Source organism: Megascapheus bottae, chromosome 10, assembly GCF_031878675.1.
Source record: "Megascapheus bottae isolate mThoBot1 chromosome 10, mThoBot2.hap1, whole genome shotgun sequence".
Lineage (NCBI taxonomy): Eukaryota > Metazoa > Chordata > Mammalia > Rodentia > Geomyidae > Megascapheus > Megascapheus bottae.
This window is the reverse complement of record NC_143518.1, coordinates 11707320-11732293: the sequence shown is the minus strand read 5'-3', so window position 1 is coordinate 11732293 and position 24974 is coordinate 11707320. Positions and strand designations below refer to the sequence as shown.

At 39.4% G+C, this 24974-nt stretch overlaps 1 protein-coding gene across 1 annotated transcript in view; it reads right to left on the bottom strand.

The window, feature by feature from the left end:
* Positions 1-24974, bottom strand: part of Wdr64 (WD repeat domain 64) — a 107006-nt gene that overhangs the window by 17361 nt on the left and 64671 nt on the right. Inside the window, exons 11-21 of the mRNA XM_090340197.1 lie at positions 22764-22890; positions 18637-18785; positions 15721-15844; positions 14040-14215; positions 11846-12016; positions 8602-8732; positions 4863-4964; positions 3145-3214; positions 1925-1961; positions 1047-1183; positions 677-782 (exon numbers count right to left, since the gene is read on the bottom strand). Coding sequence (XP_090196323.1) covers positions 677-782; positions 1047-1183; positions 1925-1961; positions 3145-3214; positions 4863-4964; positions 8602-8732; positions 11846-12016; positions 14040-14215; positions 15721-15844; positions 18637-18785; positions 22764-22890 — 1330 coding nt within the window. The remainder of the gene's footprint in view (positions 1-676; positions 783-1046; positions 1184-1924; positions 1962-3144; positions 3215-4862; positions 4965-8601; positions 8733-11845; positions 12017-14039; positions 14216-15720; positions 15845-18636; positions 18786-22763; positions 22891-24974) is intronic.

The following is a 24974-nucleotide window of genomic DNA, read 5'->3' as shown; positions in this document are numbered from 1 at the left end:
GTATAAGAGAGAGAGAAAGAGAGAGGGAAAACAAGAGAAAGACCATAGAAAGTATAGATTAACATATAAAGGAATATCAAAAAATTTCAGCCTATAAAAGGACTGTTGGTGAGCCATGAAACTAGAATAAATTAGTGAAAATAATGAAATATTTAAATACATGTTGCAAATCTCCTGGTAACATTAAATAGAAATAAGTGATTGCGATCAATCATGTGTGGAAAATTCAAATCGCTGACAGTATAAATGAATTGGGATTGATGTAAAATAAACTTTTGCATTAGAAAAATATTTTTTTCTAAAAGAGATGAAAAATGTAAGAATTAAGCTGGGCACCTGTGGCTCACATAATCCTAGCTGCTCAGAAGGCTGAGATCTGAGGATCATGGTGTGAAGTAAGCTCAGGCAGAAAAGTCTATGAGACTCTAATCTCCAATTAACTACCATAAACAAAGAAACAGACAAATAAATAGCTGTGGTTCAAGTGGTAGAGTGGTGGGTTTGAGCACAAAATCTCAGGCCAGGAATTCAAATCCCAAGACAAGCATAAAACAGAAAAGAAAAGAAAATGGACATATTAATAGAATAGCAGATGCAACTTGAATGCAAATGTCAAGCTCCTATTAACACACAGATGATAAATGCCCATGCTGGTTGGTTAGGGGTTATGACTTACCCATGTTTCCAGCCAGAAGTATCCTGGTGCAGGAATCAGTATACAGTGATGTCAGAGAGATGGCAGCATGCTTTGTGAAGGGGAGCATATCTTTTAGAAGTTTCCCCTAAATAAAGGGCAGAGTAAGTATGCCTTTCTTTCATAATCAAATTCTCTGAGCTTCTTTCCTCTACCACTTGAACCACAGGACCATTTCCAGCTTTTTGGAGGTAAGAGTCTGATGAACTTTCCTGCCCAGACTGGCTTGGAACCTCAAATCTTGGCCTCCTGAGTAGCTAGGAATATTGGTGTAAGTCACCAACCTGTGGATAAGTGCTCCTCTTTATCTTCTCATTTTTCCCAATCCCTAGAAAATACCAGGCCCCACTACCTCCATGTTCCACAAGCGCAGGTGTCCATCCTCGTGAGCGGTGACCAACAGAGGAGGCTGAGGTTCTGTTCCAGTGGTGGCTGCAGGATGCTTTTTGCTTGCTGAGTGTTGCTCTGGGATAGCGTCTGTTTGTTCACCTATTGGAGAAATCAGTACCATCCTTGGGATTCGCAAATCTTGGAATCCCACATCTAATGGAGTGTAGAAGAGACAAGTGCACAAATAGCAAAACATGCTATTCTTCAGAAACAGTTTTTTAACTTGAGAGACATTCACAATGCAGAGAGTTAAAAGGCCTGAAAAATGTAACTTTGATCACTGAGAAAAATCTGAAAGGCTTATTTTGGTTCATTGCATAAGCCTCCAGAAGCTCTTCACAGCAGCTGAAAATGCTATTCATCTTAATGCATCCAGAATGGCTTGGACATCTACAAAAGTTGTAGGGAAATGGGCTAAAGATTACAAATTTCCACAATATTTTGGATTTTCATTATATTTTATAAAGACCCGATGGCAAAGGAACTGCTTGGTAGAGTGTTTGCCTAGCATACATCAGGCTTTGGTCTATACCCTCAGCACTGCAAAAAAGAAATAAAAGAAGCAGAGTATTCTGAAGAAGAGAGCTAATGGTGGGCTAGGCCCCACACCCAGTGACTCAGGAGGCTGAGATCTGGAGAATTCAAGGTTCCACGTCAGGCTGGGTAGAGAATTCCGAGAGATTTTATTTCCAGTTAGCAAAAAGTTGGAATGGAAGTATACTTCAAATGATAAAGTACCAGCCAAGAGGGAAAATACAAGCCAGAGTGCAAGGCCCTGTGTTCAAATCCTATATTGACTCCTCAAAAAGGGGTGGGGGAAGAGAGAAAGATGATACTGACCTTTAGTCTCACTTTCATGTATGCTTTGCTTGCTTCCCTGAGTGAGGAGCAAAAGGAGAGAAAGCTTTCAGGCCATTGTAAGCAAATGAGACCTGCTAAATGAATAAGTTCTTCAGGTAAGTTTGCTTTCCTAAGCACTAACTTGAAAATTATTTTTAATTAGTACTTGGAAATAAAAATGTATGGGAGAGATTTTCATATTTACAAAGAATGCATGACACCATCATGTTCTTATCAGCTCAGAATTAGTCCCATAAGAAAGCAATTAAATTACTTGTTTATTTGAAATAGGAGGGGAAAAATGAGGGGTGGGGTGGAGGGAGGGAAATGGGAGCAAAATCATAAGAAGGGATATCAATGTGTGAGAAGTAATGCATCCTCTATTTGGCGAATATAACTGTAACCCCTCTATACATTGAAATAAAGAAAATGAAAAGAAAGCAATTAAATATCCAGAGTATATTCAGTTTTTAACATAAGTTATTCTTAATTCTATGAACATATCTATAATATGTACCTTTCCTTTTCTCTCACTTTATTATTTTTTTTATTGTTGGGGTAATGTATAGAGGGGTTGCAGTTACAATCGCCAGGTAGTAGGTGTCTTACTTCTAACACATTGATACACTTTCTCATATTACCTTTTTTCTCTTTTTTAGTATTGAGGAAACAGAAGTTTGGGTGAATGATCTTGCTAAATGGTGAAACTGGATTCAATACTAGCTTGGCTGGTTTTCACATCCATCATGCAGTTTTATTCTTTGCACTATGCTAGTTAGTTTTTGGCAAAAATGAGTATCTTGTTTTTATTGTGAAAACTTTCTTTTGAATAAAATCCTAACTAAAAACATAATTTGCAAAAATATATAAAATTGAAGCTGAGAAAAGCTTGAAAATGACATTGTATTATGTATTATAATAGAATTACATTAAATCCAATCTTTTATTCATGTGAAATATGGCATCACTTTTTGTGAAAGAGATAATCTAAAAGTACCTCGTTATTTTTATAAATATAACACTGGCATGACTTTATTAATGATCATGTATTGATTATTCATAGGCACAAGAAGTTTAGAAACAGTAAAGAAACTGTAGATAACTGAGTTTTCTAAGGAAAATTAAAAATAAGTTGTCATGTACACACATCTTTGCCACCCATCAGAGGAGTGGCATGGTACTCATGAAAGGAGAAAACACACTGTATCTCTCTTGCTTACCTTGCTACTCTGTGGACCCTTACTAGAATCACATTGGGTTGAAGAGCATATGGAATCTTGACTTGATCGCCTATAAGGGAGAAATTCCAGGGATGGAAAGTTAATCTACTCTAGCATTCTCAGCTGCCTACATCATCACTACTGGATACTGGGTCACTTGGTTATGAAATGAATCATACCCTAGCCTTTTCTTTTTCCACTCCTGGGGTTTGAACTCAGGGCTTGGGCACTGTCTCTGAGCTTCTTTTTCTCAAGTCTAGCAGCCTTCACTTGAGCCACAGCAGCATTTCCAGCTTTTATCTGTTTATGTGATACTGAGAAATGGAACCCAGACAAGCCCACTTGTGTTAGTAGGCAAGCCCATTAACACAAAGCACATTTCCCAGCTTTCCTTAGACTATTTTAAAAGAATGTTTATTAGTGTGCTGTGGGTGGAGACTGCTGGGTAGAAGTGGTAGCAAGTAAATGGTATTGTTGCCTGCATTTGAGAAATCTGAGTCTGGCCTGGCCTACTGATAACTCTAGATTGATTCTCAGGCATTTGGCCACTGAAATGGCAGGGAGTGGGCTGTAGGCAGCTAACAAGTGCTTCCTGTATTCTGGTGCTTCGTTGGCTGATCCTGCCTTGTTGTACTTGGCTGGAAAGGGCTGCTAAGTAGTTGAGATGCTGGTGCAGAGGAACACAGAATACATCTTTCAAAACATTCAAGTGGTTTTGGTGGAATTTTAAGCGAAGCAGGAGAGAAGATGTTATAGTTTGAATCACCCAGTCCAGCACAGAAACCTGTCATTTTTTTTAAAGCTGCATCTAGCATTGCCTATTGCCAAAAACAAATAGAAAAAGCCCTAGAGTTCTAAAGCAAAATATAAGCACACTGTGTATGTGTGCTCAGGGGTGGGCCCTGGAGCTTGAATTCTGGGCCTGGATACCATCCCGAAGCTTTGTACTCTAGGCTAGGGCTCTACCACTCAAGCCACAACTTTACTTGTGGCTTTTTGGTGTTTAATTGGGGATGAGAATCTCATAGACTTTGCTGCTAGGGGTAGCATTGAAACATAGACCTCAGACCTTGGCCTTCTGAGTAGCTAGACCACAGATATGGGCCACTGGGACCCAGCTTAAAAATACTTAAAAAATTTTAACAAACAATCCCCTGCTCTCTCAAGAGAGGATGGAGTGCTGGGAAGGTGGCTTAGTGGTAGAGTGCTTGCCTAGCATGCATGAAGCCCAGGGTTTGATTCTTCAGTACCACATGACAGAAAAAGCTAGAAGTGATGCTGGGCTCAAGTGGTAGAGTGCTAGTCTTGAGCAAAAGAGGCTCAGGGACAGTGCCCAGGCCCTGAGTTCAAACCCCAGAACTGGCAGAGTGAGAGAGAGAGAGAGAGAGAGAGAGAGGGAGGGGGGGGAGGGAGATTGCACAGTTTTATAGGATGATCTACTTTCCTATCAGTGGGTGTAGTGCAGCCCAAAGAGCATTTGTACAACCACAGTAAAGGGAATTGTACAGTCCATGGTGTGATGTGGAGCCTCACTGGATATTAGATCCTTCATCCCCGAGGGCCAGCCCAACTACCTACAGACGGTAATAGCAAGGAAAATTGAAGCCAACCAGTCGGCTTAAATTACATCTTCCTTCAGTAGATCCTTAGAGGGGGTTGACTGGTAACACCAGAGTTAAGTCCTATATAGTATTAAGTGACAAGGACATACTAGTTACCTTATACATTCAGGGGGGCGGAAGAGGAATAGTATATCATTAATTCTGTAGCGCTTGGGATCCAAGTCGGGATCTGTGTTGAAGCAGTCTTCAGGTCGGTACCTTAAAATAGATGTGCACTTATTTACACAGTCAACTGCACAAATTAGCAAACTTGGATTATTTACAACATCTCTCCCTTGCAAGCATAATCAGCTCCTAAAATGCTGATAGTATTAATAGGAAGTGAACACTTAGAGTTGTAGAGTTCAAATATGCTTTCTTATGATAAAACTCTAATAATTTAGAAGTATTTTAATTCAATTAACTGGAAAAGTATTTTCAGATTCTGGGCTTGTATAAGCTCATGAGGACCCCCCTGAAAGATTCCTGAACTCAGAGCCTCTCACTTGCTAAGTGAGCATTCTACCACATGAATATAACATATAACCACCATTTTGTTTTTGCTTTGGTTTGTTTTTCAGATTGAGTCTCATGTTTTGCCCCAGCATCTAACCTTGAACCTCAAACTTTATCTTTGTCTTCACATGGCTCAAGCTGCTGATCTACACCAGGATACCCAGTTTGGTTTTAGACTAGATTCTCACTAATTTTTAGTTTAGGCAAAATCTGAATCAAACTGGGATCCTTTCATGTCTGCCTGCTATATAGTTGGCATTATAGGCATGTACCACCATGCCTATATGGACAGTTTTATATGCTATAAATAGCAGAGATCTATTCTCTGAGAACCTTGAGTGACGGATTTGAATAAGATGTGCTCACTGTCTCTAAGGAGCTTATTACGGAACAAGTCACCAGGTCTTCTAATCATTGAGGGTATGCCTTTGAAGGGAGTAGAAGAACCCTTCCTTCCTTTTGTGCCTTTCTGCCATTCATAAGGTGGGACTGGCTTTATAGCTTGTTCCCATTGTGATGTGCTGTGTCAGCTCAAAGCAGCAGTGAAGAAAGACTGACCTTTACTTTTCTTACAATAACTGATAGATTGAACAGCAATGAAGTCTTTTGAGAAAGTAAACCAAGGGCCGGGAGTTTGGCCTAGTGGTTAAAGTGCTTGCCTAGCATGCATGAAGACCAGGGTTCGATTCCTTGACACCACATACATACAAAAAAAAAAAAGCCAGAAGTGGTGCTGAGGCTCAAGTGGTAGAGCTCTAGCCTTGAGAAAGTCCAAGGACAGTGCTCAGGCCCTGCGCTCAAGCCCAGGACTGGCAAAAAAAAAAAAAAAATCTGAGAAATCTACGGACTTGATTTGTGGAACTCCAACTTTTCTGGTATTTCTGCTCTGCAGAAAAGCTGGAAGGTCAAACAGTTTACTATTTATCAAAAACAAAGATTGAGGTAGATGAAGAAATGGCCTTACCATTTATGTGGAAACTGGGCTCAATTTTAGAACGTTTAAATCTGAGCCTAAATTATCTCACACAGTCGTGTGCTAAAAACTATATGCTTTGCAAAATGTTCCAGTGATTTGAAACAGTTGCTTTTGCAGGATCTTTGGCCTATGGGAAAGAGATACTCTTGATAGTCCACTCTGCTTGTGTCTTATTGGTTACAAGCTTTGCATGCATCCTTTGGGCAAAATGCCTCATCCTTCAACAAGGTCATCCTTCAACCACTGGTGGTCCTTTAAAAAAAAACAAACCCTATTGAGAAGCTGGGAAATCCTCAGGAGAGTTCCTCCTGTTTGGCTCTGGCATTAACACTGGTCTTCCCTGACCTCCACTAGTGAGGCATGTAATAAGCCGACAGTGTGAGAACTGCGTAAGAAAGACAAGAATCAAATGACAGCTCTGCAAAGGAAGCTCAAGGGCTAAGGAGAAGGAGAAGAAGATAGGCAGCACACCTGGTCCAGAAGAACATGGCCTAAGATGCAGGGAGAGTAATCAGCATACAGTTATTCTAAATACAATTTTAAAAGAGAATATATTCAGAGTCTAGACAAGAATGCAAGATATTAAAAATGCATTTCTTTCTGATTTCCCCTTCACCCCATTCTTTCCTTTTTTTCTCCTGTCTTTATACTTATTTCCTTCTCCCAAATGTTTAGATGAACTTGATTTTATTTTTGTTTAAGCTAAGATTTTTAATCATCTTTTAAAATTTTAAAAGTTTAAAATTTTGACTTCTCAAAAAAATTTTGGCCAGTGGACTTCAGCAACTCATGAAAACATTTATACAGTATGATTAAATAGGATTCATTCCACAGATGCAGAGCTGATTCGATATTCACAAGTCAATTAATGTAATTCACCACATCAATAGGAGCAAGGAAGAGAACCATATGCTCATATCAATAGATGCAGATAAAGCAATTGATGAGATCCAACACCCATTTATGATGAAAGCTCTGGAGAAACTAGGAATCCATGGAACATTCCTCAATATAATAAAGGCTGTGTATGGCAAACCTACGGCCACCATTATACTCAATGGTGAAAAGTTGATGCCATTTCTTCCAAAATCAGAAATGAGACAGGGATGTCCAATCTCTCCACTCCTCTTCAATATAGTATTAGAATTCCTAGCTAGAGAAATAAGGCAAGAGCCAAACATAAAGGGATCCAAATAAAGAAAGATGAAATGAAACTCTTCCTCTTTGCAGATGACACAATCCTATATTTAAAGGATCCTATAAATTCCACTTCTAAGTTATTTGAGCTGATTTAAAACTTTGACAAAGTAACAGGGTATAAAATTAACCCTCAAAAATCAATGGCTTGGGGCTGTGAGTTTGGTCTACTGGTAAAGTGCTTGCCTAGCATGCATGAAGACCTGGGTTTGATTCCTCGGTACCACATACATAGAAAAAAGCCAGAAGTGATGCTGTGACTCAACTAGTAGAGTTCTAGTCTTGAGAAAGCCCAAGGACCGTGCTCAGGCCCTTAAGCTCAAGGTCCAGGGCTAGCAAAAAAAAAAAAAAAAAAAAAAAAAAAGCAATGGCTTTCAGGTTTTTAAAGTTTTCATCATAGAGGTTCTTTACTTCTTTGGTTAATTTCTAGTATTTTTTTGAGGCTATGACAAAAGGAGTTGGTATAACGGAAGCAATATATATCATCCTGGTATTTACGCATTAAGAATACGGTCTCTTTTCAAGCACTGGTTTATTCCTGTAATCCTAGCTACTCAGAAGACTGAGATCTGAGGATCACAGTTCACATAGCCTGGGCACAGAAGTCCATGAGACTCTTATCTCCAGTTAACCACCAAAAGACTGGAAGTGGTGCTGTGGTTCAAGGAGTAGGGTGGTAGCTTTGAGCTGAAGAGCTCAAGGACAATGCCCAGGACCAGAGTTCAAGTCCCATGACCAATAAAAAAATATGATCTCTTATGAATATAACCCCCAGAAAAGCCTCCCCTGAGAGTCATTAACACTTTTTTTAAAATTGCTTTGATTTTTTACTGTGTCTGTGCGTTTGTGAGTGTGTGAGCATGCATGCGCACACTAGTTCTGGAGCTTGAATTAAGCCTGGATGCTGTCTCTGAGCTTTATTTGTTCAAGCCCCAATTCTCTGCCTGTTCAGTAGCTAAGATTACAAGTGTAAGCAACTGGCACCCAGCAAATTGTTCTTTTTTTCTTTCTTTTTTTTAATTTTTTCCTGTTTTTCTTCCTTCCTTCCTTGATTCCTCCCTTCCTTTCTTCATTCATCCCTCCTTTCTTTTCTTTTATAATATTGCATTTCATTTTTACGTTCTGCATTAAAATCTTTATATTATTTAAGACAAACAAACAACTTACACATCTTTGACAGAAGCAGTTGTAAAATTCCACAAGATGATCATACCATTTAAGGTTCCAGTAACTATCAGATTAAATCCTTCTACTTCCAATAAATCAATGCAGTTCACTTCAGTACTGACAGTGGAACTCTAAGGAAAAGAGGAAGCATATTCACTGTTTTGTAGGCATATAATATCCAATGGCAGTCCAAAAAGTATTTGCTAATTAATTGTGATCAATTTAAAATGTGACCTTTGAAAATCATGAGACATGAAATTAACTAAAATCTATTCTTTTGGCATTACAAAGTTTTAATTTGCAAAGTTTGCTAAAACATCAAACTACACTCTCTGTCTTCACTTCTGTGTTATTACCCTTAATGTATTCTTCCTTAAATAACTAGTCAGTTACCATGTTTCTTTTCTCTTTAAACTTCTTGAAAGATTATTCCATTTTAGCTGGAATTCAGGAATACAACTTTCTTTTACTTAACTCTGGTTTCTACTCTAGTTCTCCCCCACACCTCCCCTTTTTTGCCAGTCCTGGGGCTTGAACTCAGGGCCTGGGTACTGTCCTTGGACACTTTTTGATCAAGGCTATCTCTCTGCCACTTGAGCCACAGAGACACTTCTGGCTTTTTCTGTGTCTATAGTACCAAGAAATTGAACTCAGGGCTTCCTACATGCTAGGTTGGCATTCTACCACTAGGATACATAGGATACATTTCTGGCCCCTGGTTTCTACTCTATACCACTCTGTGGAAGCTGTTTGTATTTATTATGAGTTTTATATAGCCATTTACAAATGCTATTTTCTCCTTCCCTCCCTCCCTCTCTCTCTCCTTTCTCCCTCCCTCTCTTCTCTCTCTCTCTCTCTCTCTCTCTCTCTCTCTCTCTCTCTCTCTCTCTCTCTCTCTCTCTCTCTCTCTCTCTCTCTCTCTCTCTCTGCCATCATACCACTCTCCAAGTTTTGGTGATTAACTTGGGATAAAAGTCTCATGGACTTTCCACCAAGGTTGGCTTCAAACCATGATCTTCACATCTCAGCCTCCTGAATAGCTAGGATTATAGGTGGGAACATATGTATTACCCTAGTTTTTGAAGCACTGTTGTTCTATGAATATAAATTTACATGGGGTATCTGTGACTTGAGAAATGTATACTAATTTTTAATACCCAGATGTTAAATGCTCATTGCTGAATAATTTCCAAGTGTTTCATTGTTTCATGGGAAGAGTCCATAGAGTTCAAAGGACTTATTGGGACCTGGAAGAATGACATGCAAGTTGCATTAGAGGTCTTTTGCTCCTGTAACTTTCCTTTGTTCTCTCCTTCCTGAAATAAATACTTAACTCTCTTGACACTGGTCTGTTTTGGTTTTGCTTCTGCTATGGTTTAGATACTGAGTGCCCTGCCCCCAAAGGACTATATATTAAAGGCCAAGCCATAGGTCTATGCTTCCAAGGGTCGAACATTTAAGAGATTGGTACTAGCAGAAGGAAGTCGAGTTATTGACAATGTACTCTTCAACGGGACTGGGACCTTGGCTTCTTCCTCTTCATCTCTCGGTGTCTCTTTCCTCCCCCCATACACCCCCACCTCTCTCCACTCACTTTTCTCTCACTTCTTTAATCACCATGAGATATGTATTGATGGCTCTTCTTTCTCTCTGTTTCTTATTGGGATGCCTTCTTACTTTTCTTTTTTTTTCTGGTCATTCATGGGCCTTGAACTATGGGCCTGGGTGTTGTCCCTGAGCATTTCAGCTCAAGGCTACTGCCCTACCCCTTGAGTTACAGTGCCACTTCCCATTTTCTGGTGGTTAATTGGAGATAAGAGTCTCTCAGACTTTGTGCTTGGGCTGGCTTTGAACCACAATCCTCAGATCTCAGCCTGCTGAGTAGCTAGGATTATGGGTATGAGCTACCAACTCTTGGCTGATTTTGATTCCCAGAAAATATGGGAATGAACCCAAATACCCACTTAAAGGGACTTGTTGAATAAGCCATGGTATATCCATTCAAATGAAACAAGATAGGGCTTTAAAAAAGAAAGGCAAAATGTGCATGCTTCCAAGTCATAGCAACACTGTACTAGGTACCAAGAGTGTTCACAGCGAGACAAGTCACTGAACAACATGTGATTTGTGCATCAGTGGGAAGGTATTGACATAGTTACAGACACCTAAATAAGTCATTCAACCCAATGCAGCAGATACTGGCTGAAACAAAGTAAAACAACAACAAAGAAAGAGATTCTGAAACAACCTGAGAAAATGGAACCTTGAGTAAACATGTCATGACATCGAAGACTTCTTATAAGTTGTTTTTAAAATTATTTTGAAAATAATAGCATTGTCAGGCCGGGAGTTTGGCCTAGTGGTAGAGTGCTTGCCTTGCATGCACAAAGCCCTGGGTTCAATTTCTCCATACAACATACACAGAAAAAGCCAGAGGTGATGCTATGGCTCACGTGACACAGATCTAGCCTTGAGCAAAAAGTGTTCAAGGACAGTACCCAGGCCCTGAGTTCAAGCCCCTGGACTGGCAAAAGAGCAAAACAAAAGTAAAAACAAAAACAAAGAAACAGAAAATGATAATGTTGCCAAATTTAGAAGTTTGTTGTTTGTAGTCATATATGGAAAGATTTGGACATGCAGTGACATAATGTCTAGGATATTCTTCAAAATTCATAGGTGCTACTCACAGAGCGAAAGCTGCCAAGCAGAAAAATACCACATAGCAATTCATTGAAAAAATGTTTCTTTTTTAAAAATTTATTTTATTGTTAGGGTGATGTACAGAGGGGTTACAGTTATATTTGCCAAGTAGTGGGTATATTACTTCTTTAACATTGTTACCCCTCCCGATGTTTTTCTCTTATTTTTCCTTCCCCTACCCTCTCCCACTTATTTTGTTTTTCCCTTACCTTCCCCTTTTCAAACACACAAATAAATGTATATATAATATACCAGGTACCAAAGTCAGATACAGTAACAACATGAGAACAACCTTAAGGGGAGAAGAAAAGAAAAGAAAAGAAAAGAAATAGCTTCCCATAGTACATTAAGAACAACAATCACCAAGATAAACCTCTTTGTTTCCATATCCTGGAGTTCATTTTGCTTCACCTAATCCTATATAGAGACATGTACATAGTTTTTGAGCTATTATGATCCTATGGGAAAAAATGTTTCTTTGAATGCATTTGTTATTTTCCATAATGGACTGTTAAAAAAATAAAAACAAAGAAATGATACTTACACGAACATTTTGAGAAAAGCTTTTCTGAACTATTAATTCAACAGCGGGGAAGGGAATAGTCTCATTCATATCTTTAGACTTCAGATGCACAACATGGCTCCCCATCTGGAGGTAAGGTATGATGTCAGGCAGCTCCCATGCTATAGTGAGGCAGATGTCATCCTCCTTTCCCTTCATGGAAAATTCAAGGGGTACATGGAAAGCTGGATTATTTTTACCTTGCACTGTTAAAATATGCATGGATGTAACCATCACCCACCCTTATCACATCTTAAGCATTATCCATTCTTTGGTATTCAAATCCTATTTTCTCATGAACGGCCTGAAGTTTTGAATATTTCTACATCCACACACATTTGTTCCATGTGCCGTTTATTGCATTTATTTATTTAGTTATTGGTCATGGGGCTTGAACTCAGCCCGAGTGCTGTCTCTGAGCTCTTTAGCTCAAGGCTATGGCCCTACCCTTGAGCCAAGCCCCTCTTCCCATTTTCTAGAGGTTAATTAGAGATAAGAGTCTCAGGTCCTTTTGTTTCTGAGCAGTCTTTGAACTTTGATCCTCAGATCTCAGCCTCCAGAGTATCTAGGATTACAGACTTGAGCCCACTATGCCCCGGCTTTTCAGCTTGTTTCTTTTAGACTTTGTTTTAGACTTTTAACAATTGTATAAATATTACCAAACTATGTGGATTCTTCTTTGCTTTTTTATTTTACAAATAAATATGCTTTTGAGGTTTACACAAGTTATCACATGAAATTGCAGTTCATTTTTTGTTTGTTCATTTTGTTGGTCATGGGGCTTGAACTCTGGTCCTGGGTGCTGTTCTTCAGCTCAAAGCTACTGCCCTACCCCTTGAAGAACAGTGCCATTTCTGGTTTTCTGGTGGTTAATTGGAGATAGGAGTCTCATGGGCTTTCATCCCCAGACCAGCTTTGAACCATGATCCTTGGATCTCAGCCTCCTGAATAGCTAGCCACCTCTCCCGGCTAGTTCATTTATTTTTAACACTGCCCGGTGAGGCTCTATGAATATTTTCTAGCTCTACTTTTTACTGGCTGATGAATATTTTTGTTGTTACCAGATTTTAACTGCTTGTCTTTGAGGATAGGGGCCATGCTTTCTAGATCTCACTACCAGAGTACAATTATTGAAATGAATGTGTGTGTGTGTGTGTGTGTGTGTGTGTGTGTGTGTGTGTGTGTGTATGTAATGGACTTTTCTGCTGAGGCTGTCTTTGAACCATGATCTTTTAGATCTGAGCTCTCTTGATAGCTATGATTGCAGGTGTGAGCCACTGACATCCAGCTCCAAACCATTTTAGCATATGCATAGACCCACACTTTTTTTTCCTTTTGGGCCTAAGAAAGGGAGTGTCTGTGATAACAATGTAATAGGAAAGACAGCTCAGTGACTACACTAACTTAAAGAAGGAAAACTGACATATTGTTGTATTTTGGATTACGTCAACAAGACATTCTTCTTGTGCAACAAGGGAAAATTCTATTGAACCAGGAATGATTTTCAGTACTTTTTCTCAAGAGGTCATTCATCATCTTAATCAATGCTGGTATGTCATAACTCCTATTGTATTCAGTACTCAGTTTTTGATGATAGATAGCTTCTAGAGTAGAATAATTAAGGCAATAATTCCTTGAGTTGAAGATGACAAGGTAAGACCTACTCATCTAGGAAAAATGATACTGCCTTCATTTTAAATTGAAAGAAGGTACTAGTATACTTAGATAGTAGTGGGCATGTTATTGAGTCCTTCCAAAAATGATTAAGTATATTGCCTCATTGACCTTAAGACAAGCAAAGCAATGTTGTTGAGAAACCAAAAAAGCAATGTGAACATTAAACATTATGGTTTGATAATGGACAGAGACTGAAGATGAATCAATGGAGTTACTTTCAAGTGAAGGTATGCCAGTGTCAGCAGCTGTGTATAAATGTAACCTTCCTGACACCTGCTTTAGAAGATCCTGTAGCAGTGGCATGATGGCCGAGATGCCTAGCCTGGCAAGCTGTGCCTTTTGCTTGGATCTATGAAAAGTCAGCCTGCAGCATTAGAGGAAGGTTGATGGATACCCACTGTCTTCAGCAGGCTGGCAAGAGAGGAATTAACTGGGGAGACTGACTCACTGGATTTTCCTGAGCCCACCTACAGCACAATATAAAAACAGGATTGAGTACCTGGATCATCTTGATAGTCTTGTTGCATTCTAAGGCAAGGATCCGGTTCTTTTGCTTCGCCTGGCCTTTGAGGAAAATCAGTCGCTGCAGCCAGTGTTCCTGGTCCTTCCAATCTTTCCCTTCCGGCAACACTTTAATCTCCTGCCCACTGCTAAAGTCCCAGACCTTAACTGTTCCTGAGTCCACAGAGAAAATGCCACATGAGTAGAAAAATAAGGGGCAAAAATTCTCGCTCTTCAATCAGGGGGCATTGACCCCCCTTTAACTCTCTATCAACACCTTATCCTTTATTTCTTTTTTTTTTATTTTTTAAATTGTAATTAATAGAAGGGTTACATGATATTTGCCAGATAGAAGGTGCATTAATTCCCATACATTAATACCCTTTCACATATCTTGGTCCCCATTTCCCCCCCCCCCACTCCCACCCCTCATCTTGTTTTCCCCCCTTCCCTATCCAATTTCAAATAACCAAATACAAATATTGCACAGCCTCGATGTATGTAAAATATATTTTGGTACCACTTCATTTGTTATAGTTAGATAAAAACAAACGGGGTCACCCAGTGTCTTGAAATCTTTTACAATGTTTCTTTTGGAGATGTATAACCAAAGGACCATGGTTTTCAATCCATGGCTTCTTCTCTAGTTTGGTGTTACTAGGGAGGAAGTAGAATCCATAGGAGGTGGGGCTTAATGGAATCACTTTGGCTTATTGGAACTGGTCTTTGATGGGGATCGTGGGACTCTAGCTTTGCTTTCACTTCCAAGCTCCCAGGAAGTGAAAAGCTTTTCTTCCCCACAGATTCCTATGATGATGTGCTGCCTCAGTACAGGCCCAAAGGCAGCAGACCCAAGTTACCATAATCTGAAGCTTCAGAAAGGGTCAACAATGTAAACCTCTCTTTTACTGGTTACCTCAGCCGTCTAGTAGAGCAACACAAAGCTAGCTGGTAGTTATCTTTGAAACCCTTTCCTCCCTCCTTTCCTTCCTTCCTTCCTTTCTGCTTTCCTTCATATGCCTACTCATTCCATCACTGTCTTGTGAGCACACAATCACTTAGTAAAAATATCTCTGGAAGAGACATAATCTGAGTAGTGCATGTATCTGGTCATAATGTCTAAACAAAGCAGCTCCTTTGTAGGAATTCAGAGAAAGATGAGGTGAAAATCTGTAGCTTTCTTGTTCCTGAAAAGTCTGTTTAGACCTCCACACCGTGAGAAATACAGGACAAGGTTTTCTACCCTGTGCCTGATACTCTACCAAGTTTGACATGCATATGACTTTAAAGAGTCTAGATACAAAAACAAGTAGAATATAGGCATTCCATACCAAAATTGTATTTTTATAGCACCCAGCACCAAATATAATGTGTATCATTTACCTAATAATATTTAATTGGTCAGCTCAGCAGAGATTTCCCAACAAAGATTAAATGAGACATGATATGTAAAAGACAATCATTTACAGGAGAAACTATATAATTGCAATGCAAGTTATTCGTTATTTTTCACCTCAACATAAAGATTTCAGTGCCCACTAAGAGACTCACTGGCATCACCCTCTCTCTGGCTCATTTTGTATGCCATCTAATTTGTGTTCTCCCTTCAACTTCCAAAGCAAGTGAGTTCCTATCACATCCATAGAACAGTAGAAACCTGTTTTGCATATTAGACTCACCATTACATGCTCCTGTAGCAAAAAATAATCCACTGTCATCAACATCAGCACAAGTTATCTCAACACCAAAGCCATGAGGGTCTAGAATTTGGTATATTTGGAGGCCGGTCTCCAGTTCCCAAACCTGTAGTAAAGAAAAATAACAAAATCAAGTAATTCATAAGGCACTCTTTGACTCTTAACACAATCTTTTATCATGTTTCCCAGTCTCCAAATCAATTCTTGCCAACTCTCAAACCCTTCTCAACACTGGCCTAAATGTTGGTTTGGCTCAAGAAAGTTCTAAAAGATGTGTGCTGTCAACTAGCTGCTTCCCTGCTATCCTGCAGCATGTCAGCAGCAAAATTTGATAGCAGCCAGTGACTTCCCTGCTGGGAAAAGTAGTCAGTGATTACTCGCTGTAGTAATGACCCTCTAGAGCCCCTTGATGAAGGCTCAGTCCTCAGCTTGATTTTATTGGGAGTTTGTGAAATCTTTAATGTGTAGGCCTCAGTGGGAGATTTTACATCACTGATGATGTACCCTTGAAGGGGTCTTAGGACCCTGGCTTCTCCTCTTCTCTCTTACTTACTGACTGCCATGAGATAAGCCACTGGCACCTCCTGATACTCCTAATATGGAATTTTGCTTCACTACATGTCCCAAAGCACAGGAGCAATAAACCACCCAAACCGTGGATGATAATAAGTCCTTACTCTTTTTAAAGTTGGCTATCTCTGGCATTTACATTAACAGAAAACTGACTAACATATAGCCATAGGAGTAATGCAAAATTAACTTTGAAATGGAGTAATTAAAAGTGCAGCAGATAAAAAAGCAATCACACTGAATTTATTTCCTAATGGCCTTCATCCTGATAAACCAAGATTGTGGGACAGACTACGTGGTAAACAGCATAGCACATGGGAAAGCCCTGGGGAAAAGTCTCACCAATCATTCTAAGTGGTTCTTTGAGTAGATACATGGACTAGACATAGAAAAGGTGAGGGGAAAGATCCAGAGTTGGGGCCACTTGTAAACGGGAAGGGATCCAAAAATATATCATCATTCTGTCAAATAAGGTAGCATATATTTGTTATCCTTGCACTTGGAAGCCAAGGAAGGAAGATTGTGATTTTGAAGCTAACCTGATCTGCACAATGGGTCCCTGTCTCATAAAAGAAGGAGAGACTAACACTGTGGTGGTTCATTATCATTAGTGCCCCAGAGCAGGAGAAAGTTTACTTTAATTTTTCTCTAATCACTTTATGTTTAGGCACTGCTGGACATGAGTGAAGATGAACTGCACTCTGGTGGAGTGGACCTGAGGAAATTTCCAGCAGATGACCACAGAAAGCTTCCTGGAGGAAGACCTCTTCATCACTGCATATTCCCCTCTCAGACAGTATGCATGAAATAAAAGGAGGGACACATAATGCAAACACTTCTGGCCATCACTACTAGGTGATTTCAATGCTTGTCATGGCAAACACAATGTCATGGCTAAATATCATGCCTCCAAGCACAACAGTGATAGGGTTAGAGAGACAGGGCATGAAAGTGCTGGTGTTAGCCAGGTGCTGGTGGTTCTAGCCTGCAGTTCTAGCTTCTCGGAAGGCTGTGAACAGGAGGATCATAATCTGAGGCAAATCCAGACAGAAAGGATTAGGAAACCTCTTCCCAACCTGTAGTTGGTCATGGTGGCTTGGACTTGTCATCTTAAACTATGTGGGTAATGAGATTGAGAGGATTGAAGTTTAAGGCCAATCCAAGAGGAAAAGTTTACAAGATCTTTCTTAGTTGATAGCTGGGTACAGTGGCACACCACAATGGGAAGCCTAAAATAGATAGGTTGTGGTGAGACTCTATCTCAAAAATTACCAGTGCAAGAAAGGCTGGCTTAGTGGTAGAGAGCTTTCCTAGCAAGTACAAGGCTCTGAGTTTGAACTCTGGTACTACAAAAAATTAAATTAAAAAATTAAAATGGATATGTCAAATTAAAACCCCCTTTCCCAACTATTTAAAGATAATAATAAAGAGAAAGAAGATGAGAAGTACTGGAAGAAGCAGAAGGAGAAGAAAGAGGAGAAAAGAGGATAAGGAGAGGGAGAAGAAGAAAGAGAAGAAGTTATGGATGTGTAAGGTAGACAAACCCAGCCACATATAGCAGTCCTAATACTTACTAACTGATATGAATGGCCTGAGATGAGTCACTATTCTCTCTGAGCCCTGGCTTCCTCAACCTTGAAAATTAGGATCTTTTTTTTGAGGATTAAATGAGATGATAGATATAAATGAGCTTGGTACTGATCCCGTATTTGCATGAATTAAAATTTTTTTGCTCTTGCTCTTCATGGTGAAGTAAGTGTGATGGTTTATATGATGACTGTACTTTACTAAGCTTTTACTTTTGGGGAGACTGGCCATTTAACTCAGGACTTGCCCTTACTAAAAAGGTGATCGAACCCTTGTACCACATCCCAGCGCTTTTTGCTTTACTTGTTTTTTCTTTTAGGACAAGATCCTTCTTATATCTTTTCCAGAGGTAGCCTTAGACTGCCATCCTCCTCTCTCTGTCTTCCCTAAAGCTGGAATTACAATATGAACCACCATTCCCCCGTTTGAATTATTTCTAAGCTCCCATTGATACACGAGAAATGAATATTCTAAGCCGGCTCATTACTTCATGTCACCCAACCACACGCTCGTTAATAAATAAATCCATAAAAATCCAGCTTTACCTATTCAAAATGAAAGGAAGTAAATCAAGATTCCATTTTAACTGAGATATGATTAAGGACACATGGTTGGATGACAGGAACTATGAGCTGGCTTAAATATTTGTTTCTCATGTGTCATCACATTTATTTCACCGTGAATGATTTATCTCTGAGAAAATCTCACCTACCTTTTGCTGAGGAGGCAGTATGTACTCACCTTAATTACGGATTCAGAGCAGATTGTAAGCACTTGGTGGAAGTTTCTGTTATAAAGCAAGACATTGACATCCCTTTCATGAGTATGAGGAGTCTGTTTTGTGTCTTGTACCATCCTGGTCAAAGGATACATGTCCATAACACTGGATCCTGGCATAGATATAAGTACAGAAGTGTTGGGACAAAGAGTGAACTAATTCAGCAGTGATACTACACACTACGTTGGAAATAAATTATAGAGCATATAGGGGAGGGGGCCTAGGAGAAAAAAAGAGGGAGAAAAAGAAGGAGGGGGTGACACTACTTAAAACCAAAAATACCCATTACTTGCCTTATGTAACTGTAACCCTCTGCATGTCACCCTTACACTTATATATATATATGTATATATATGTATATATATATAATTTTCTGCCAGTCTTGGGGCTTGGAATCAGGAAGGACCTAAGCACTGTCCCTGAGCTTCTTTTGCTCAAGTTTAACACTACCACTGGAGCCACAGTCCTGCTTCTGCCTTTTTCTCTGTATGTGGTAATGAAGAATGGAATCCAGGGTTTCGTGCATGCTAGGCAAGCACTCTTAGGCATATTCCCAGCCTATAATAATTTTTTTTTCGAAAAGAATTTCACAAATGTGAAATACTAGAAATTTAGGATCACAAGGGTTTTGCACAACCAGTAGTGCTTAGAGATAACCAGTTGATAAAATTAGTAATATCAATGCTGAGGGAATTCAATGACAGGGTAATACATGCACTTCCTCTAAAACATTTATGACAAATATAGCAAATGTGATTTGGGCAGAGGAAAGTATTCATTCAAGACTTCATTATTTTTTAAGGACAGGTCATTTTGACCCTGATCTCCTCATTTTTCCCTTCTTTTTATCATGTGTTAATGCATCTCCATCAAATACACAGCCATAAAGTCGCTCAGCTTCTTTGTGAAGACAGGGTTCTCCTTTGTGACTGAGATGTTTCAAAGGCTTTCTCAATCATCTAAGAATAAAGTACTCTGCAATTAAGTATAGCGAATGAAAATAATTGCAAGCCTGTGCTTGCACTCCCAATAGTAAATAAGATTAATTTGAAAATTGCCATAGTGATATATGCAGGCTGCATGGCCAGGAGACAGAGAGCAGCTGTTTTTCCTTTATTGCAAGGATATTTAGTTTTGTTTTATGGTTATACTATAAAACATTAGTATTATCTAGGACTCAAAAAACAACTGATTATGTGTTCTGTTTCATTGTAGTTCCTAGAAATATTAATATAAGTCTCAAACTATTCTGTAGTTCAAACAAAAAGGAAACTGCACCCTCTGGTTTTATTGATGTGGAGATGAAATTTATAACAGTAGCAGCTGCGTTTCGTTCTCAAATCTCTCCAGAGATACCTCAATCTTGGTTAAGCATAGTAGCTCAAGCCTGTAGCTACTTGAGAATGGAGACTAGAGGATTGCGGTTTGAGGCCAGCCAGCCAGAAAAAGTTCTTGTGACTCCATCTGAAGTATGGTGCTGTTTGCCTGTCATCTCAGATATGGGGGAAGCCCAATGGCTTGTCATTCCTAGTGATTTAGGGAGGCAGAAGTAGGAGTTTCACAGTCCAGGTCGGCCCAGGCATAAAGTAAGAACTATCATGAAAATGATCAATGCAAAAATGACAAAGTGGTACCTCAAGTGGTCAAGTACCTGCCTACCAAGTGCAAGGCCTTTAGTTCAAAACCATGACCCTCTGCCCTCAAATAAATCTCAATTTTGTAAGTTTTTAAGGAGTTACTAAATACTTTGCTAACAGGTTTAGATTCCGCAATACTATCTGCTCATGAGTAGATAAGAACTGAAATGATTTATCTGGTAAATATTTCTCATTCCAAAAACTCCATCATGAACATGAGAATGTCCTATAGTAACCACATGAACAAACCAATCTCAGAGTATTTCAGTAGATTGACATGATAATGACAGTCACTATCTGTATTCAGAACAGATCTCCACAAAGCAGAATTGGCTGTGGAAAAGTGACCATTTTCTTTCTTTTTTTTATAACTTTTTATTGTGATTAATAGAAGGGTTACATTATATTCACCAGATAGAAGGTGCATAACTTCACAAACATTGATACCCTTTCTCATGACCTGGTTTCCATCTCCCTCCTCCCCCCCCCCCCCCCCGCTTATCTTAATTTCCCCCCTTCCCTATCCAATTTCAAATAACCAATTAAGCATATATAAAATATACCAGATAACAAGGTGAAATATTGTAACAATCTGAGATAACCAAGGGATGGCAAAAGAGATGAGAGATAACATACTGCATTAAGGACAACAGACACTCATTTTGTTTCCTTATCCTGGAGGTCCTTACATTTAGTGTCATACTATTTGGCCTAATATCTCTAGACATAGAATGTCTCTAGCATGGAATTCCATTGTGTATAAATACCACATTTTGTTGATCCACTCATCAACTGAGGGACACCTGGATTTCTATATTTCTGTAAGCAGAAGTACTACCAAAGGTCTATAAAATTGGAGGAAAACTTGATGAGTCAGGTGGGGCTGGACTAAGTGGGAGAAGAGGAGAATGATGGAAGAAGCGATTCTGATAAAGATGCATTGTACATATAAATGGACATGTTAAATTGAAACTCCCTCATAGAACTATTTTAATATTATTGAAAAAAATAGGAAAGGCTGGGAGTTTGGCCCTGTGGTAAAGTGCTTGCCTACAATGCTTGAAGACCCGGGTTTCATTCCTCGATACCTCATACGTAGAAAAGCCAGAAGTGGAACTGTGTCTCAAGTGAGAGAGTGCTAGCCTTGAGGAAAAAGCCCAATGACAGTGCTCGGGCTCTGAGTTCAAGCCCCAGGACTGGCAAAAAGGGAAGAAATCTTGGTTTTTCTGTTCTTCTATTTTGGTAGTTAGTCCCTCATTACTCTAAAGATAAATGGGATGGAAACACAGAAGCAAGCCAGTAATTAGACACTTGAGTCGATATGCTAGGAGAACATTTGTTACTAGGAGAACATTTGTTACAGTCATTGGAATGTAAATTCTGGAGGAGATTAGAGAGGTAAGGGGTGTTTACAATTGGAACTAGGTTCCACTTTACAAGATGGAAGATTATTTATTGAGGATGAGGGCTAATTCACTCCTAATCCAGTGGAGGAAAGAGCCATGAAATTTAAAGATAACTGTATTAAAAAATAATAACAGTATTCACTACCAGAGACAACAGCAAACTTTCCTTGTCTTAACTAATCCTACAAGACCTCAGAGCAGTAGTTGGTGGGAATGTGCCCCAGAAAAACAACTCTGGCTTAGTGTTCCAGAAGGAGGAAGTACGACTATGTCATCTACTTTTCTTTTGAAGCCAAAGGGTATGCATAAAACAGTATTCAACCAAAATGCTTAAGACGGTATTTTTGTGTCCAACTATCAATCTCTTGACAGAGTACAGGGGTCCTGGCATCCTGGATCCTATTCATTCTCTGTGTGGTGTTCCTATCTAGAGGCAAAGGATGTTGGGAGAATCTATACCATTCGGAGTGCCTTCTCTCTGAGGTGCAGGGCCATAATGTCTCATGGCAGAAACCATCTCATGCTGGTGCAGCCTGAGGTCACCATTCTAAAACAAGACCATAGTCCATTCCCCAAATGCCACAAGAGAACCTCAGGCATAGCACCAGGTTCCAATCCCTGCTCTTCTGCTCTACTTAACTTGACCATTTCTAGGTCCAAAACTGTAAAGACTTAATCTGATATTTTGAGCAAAGTACTTACGTGCTTCACTCACCCACCCATAAACAACAGGAAAGAGTGGTTGGAATAAATATCTACTGAATTTAATACATCATATATTGTCATTTCCTTTTCTCAATGTGTTTCTTTGTTCCACAATAAATGTGTATCTTGTCTTTAGTGGTTCATAGTATTTATTGAATATTGATTACTCTTTAACTTTTGCTATTATACAGGTGATGTACAAAGGGGTTACACTTACATAAATCATGTAATGAGGACATTTCTTTTTGGACATTAGTATCCCTTCTCTCACTCTTCCTGCTACCTTTTTAAAGTAAAAAATAAAAGTGTACAGTTCATTTTATCCTATTTGGGTACATATACCTGTGATAAGCATGCCATGCATGGCATCATATACCATAGAGTAAATCTGCATGTCTCCTGGTCCTCCCTGGGTGTCATGGAAGACTTGTAAGAGGGACAGTGTCTGTATGTCCCACACCCGAAAGACCTGGAGGAATAAAGTAGAGAGAAACAGTTTTTAGAGTACAAAATGTGCTTTTCTACACTTGAAGCAAAGTTTGATTTATGTAATGAACTCACGTATACACGTTCACTAAGCTTCCATTGGGTCCTTGGTTTGTATATTGTTCCTTAAGATCAGAGGAAAGTAAGAGTAATGATTAAAGTTCCACTTAAATGTATATTTTTGGAAACTGAATTTTTGCTTCTTTTCCTTTTTTTTCTTTCTTGGGGTTTGAACTTAGGGCCTGGGCACCGATCTTGGGCTTTTATTTGAGACTAGAGATCTACCACTTGAGCCACAGCACCATTTCCGGCTCGTTCTGTGTATGCAGTACCAAGGAATTGAAATAGCTTCGTTCATTGTAGGCAAGCACTCTACCACTAGTCCATGCTTCTGGCCCCTCTCTTCTTTCTTAAAGTTCTAGTGCTGTGGCTTGCACATGGGGTATTGCAATTCCTTGCTCATTGCTGACTCTTTACTCCTGAGCCATGTCCCCAGCCTTGCTTTTTGCTGGTTAAATAGAGATGGAGTGTCATGGATTTTTACTCAGCCTCTTGAGTAGCTAGGATTACACGTGTGAGCCACTAAGCAAGCATTCAGCTTAGAAACAAGAGTTTTTATTGCTATTAATTTATTTATTAATTTATTGCTATTTAATTATTTAGAGGAATGACTTGCAACTGAGTTCATGGAAAGGCTGTGTCTTTCTTACTGAGTGACTCTCACTAGGATGAGTGGGGCCAAAAGTGCTCAATGAAGAAACGGACGCACATTGCTGCATTCCTGGCCCAGTACTCTAAACAAGACCACAATCTTGTCCCTAAGGGTGAAGCAAAACAAAGAGAACACTGGCACTTTAGGTGAAACAGTTAAAATTGTTCTTTCATCAGGTAGGGAGATGAACAGAATAGAAAGAATGATGATGTACTAATTCAGCTAAGCTAAATCAAGTTTAGACTTTATTAGCTAGTCATAGCACTTGATCTACCCTGAATTTTTACCAACTTACAGTATGATTGAGATTCAAAACTAAGTGTAATTTGGTTCAGAATGATTCCATTTTCTGGCAGTGCTTCACTTCTAAATGATATTTTCAAACAGTATAATTATCATTTACCAATCAAATGTGTCCATTTATAGTGGAGTTATAGCCCAAGGAACCTATTGTGTATAATAAACATCTTAGTTTTGATAGCCCAGAATAACTGTGCTCAGATCACTTATAGCAGCGTGTGGTGGTATGAAAAAATCATTTAACCCAAACTTCATTGGATAGAAATGTGGTTGAGTGTCTTGTGTAATTTATTGAGCAGTGTACAGAGAGTATGGGAGACTATATCCACATGTTGAATAGGTCTTTTGGGCCGGGAGTGTAGCCTAGTGGTAGAGTGCTTGCCTAGCATGCATGAAGCCATGCTTCCATTCCTTGGTACCACATACACAGAAAAAGCAGGAAGTGGTGCTGTTACACAAAGTGGTAGAGTGCTAGCCTTGAGAAGGCCCAAGGACAGTGCCCTGAGTTCAAGCCCCAGGACTGGCAAACAACAACAAAGCTAGGTCGCTATTTCACACCTGGTACAAAGATCCATTCAAAAGAGATCAAATAACTAAGTATACCATGAAACTTTGAAGCTACTACAGGACAGGAGAGAGAAAACACATCAGGATGTAGGCATACATAGATCCCCAGTATATCTACAGTAGTTCAAGAAATAGGAGTACTATTTGACAAGTGGAAGTATATTATATTAAAAGAAAAATTTCTTCACAGTAAACTAACAGCAGAGTCAAGAGACAGCTATAGTATGGGAGAAAAATCTTTCCTACCTATTCACCTGATATCGAAGGTTAGTATCTGGAAGATAAAAGAATTCAGCTGGGTGTGGTGGCTCAAGCCTGTAAATCTAGCTACTCAGGAGGCTGAGATCTGAGAATTAAGGCTCAAAGCCAGCTCAGGAACAAAAGGATCTGTGACTCTTATTTCCAATTAACTTCTAGAAAATGGGAAGTGAGGCTTGGCTTAAAGGTAGGGTGGTTGCCCTGAACTGAAGAACTCAGGGATACTGCCC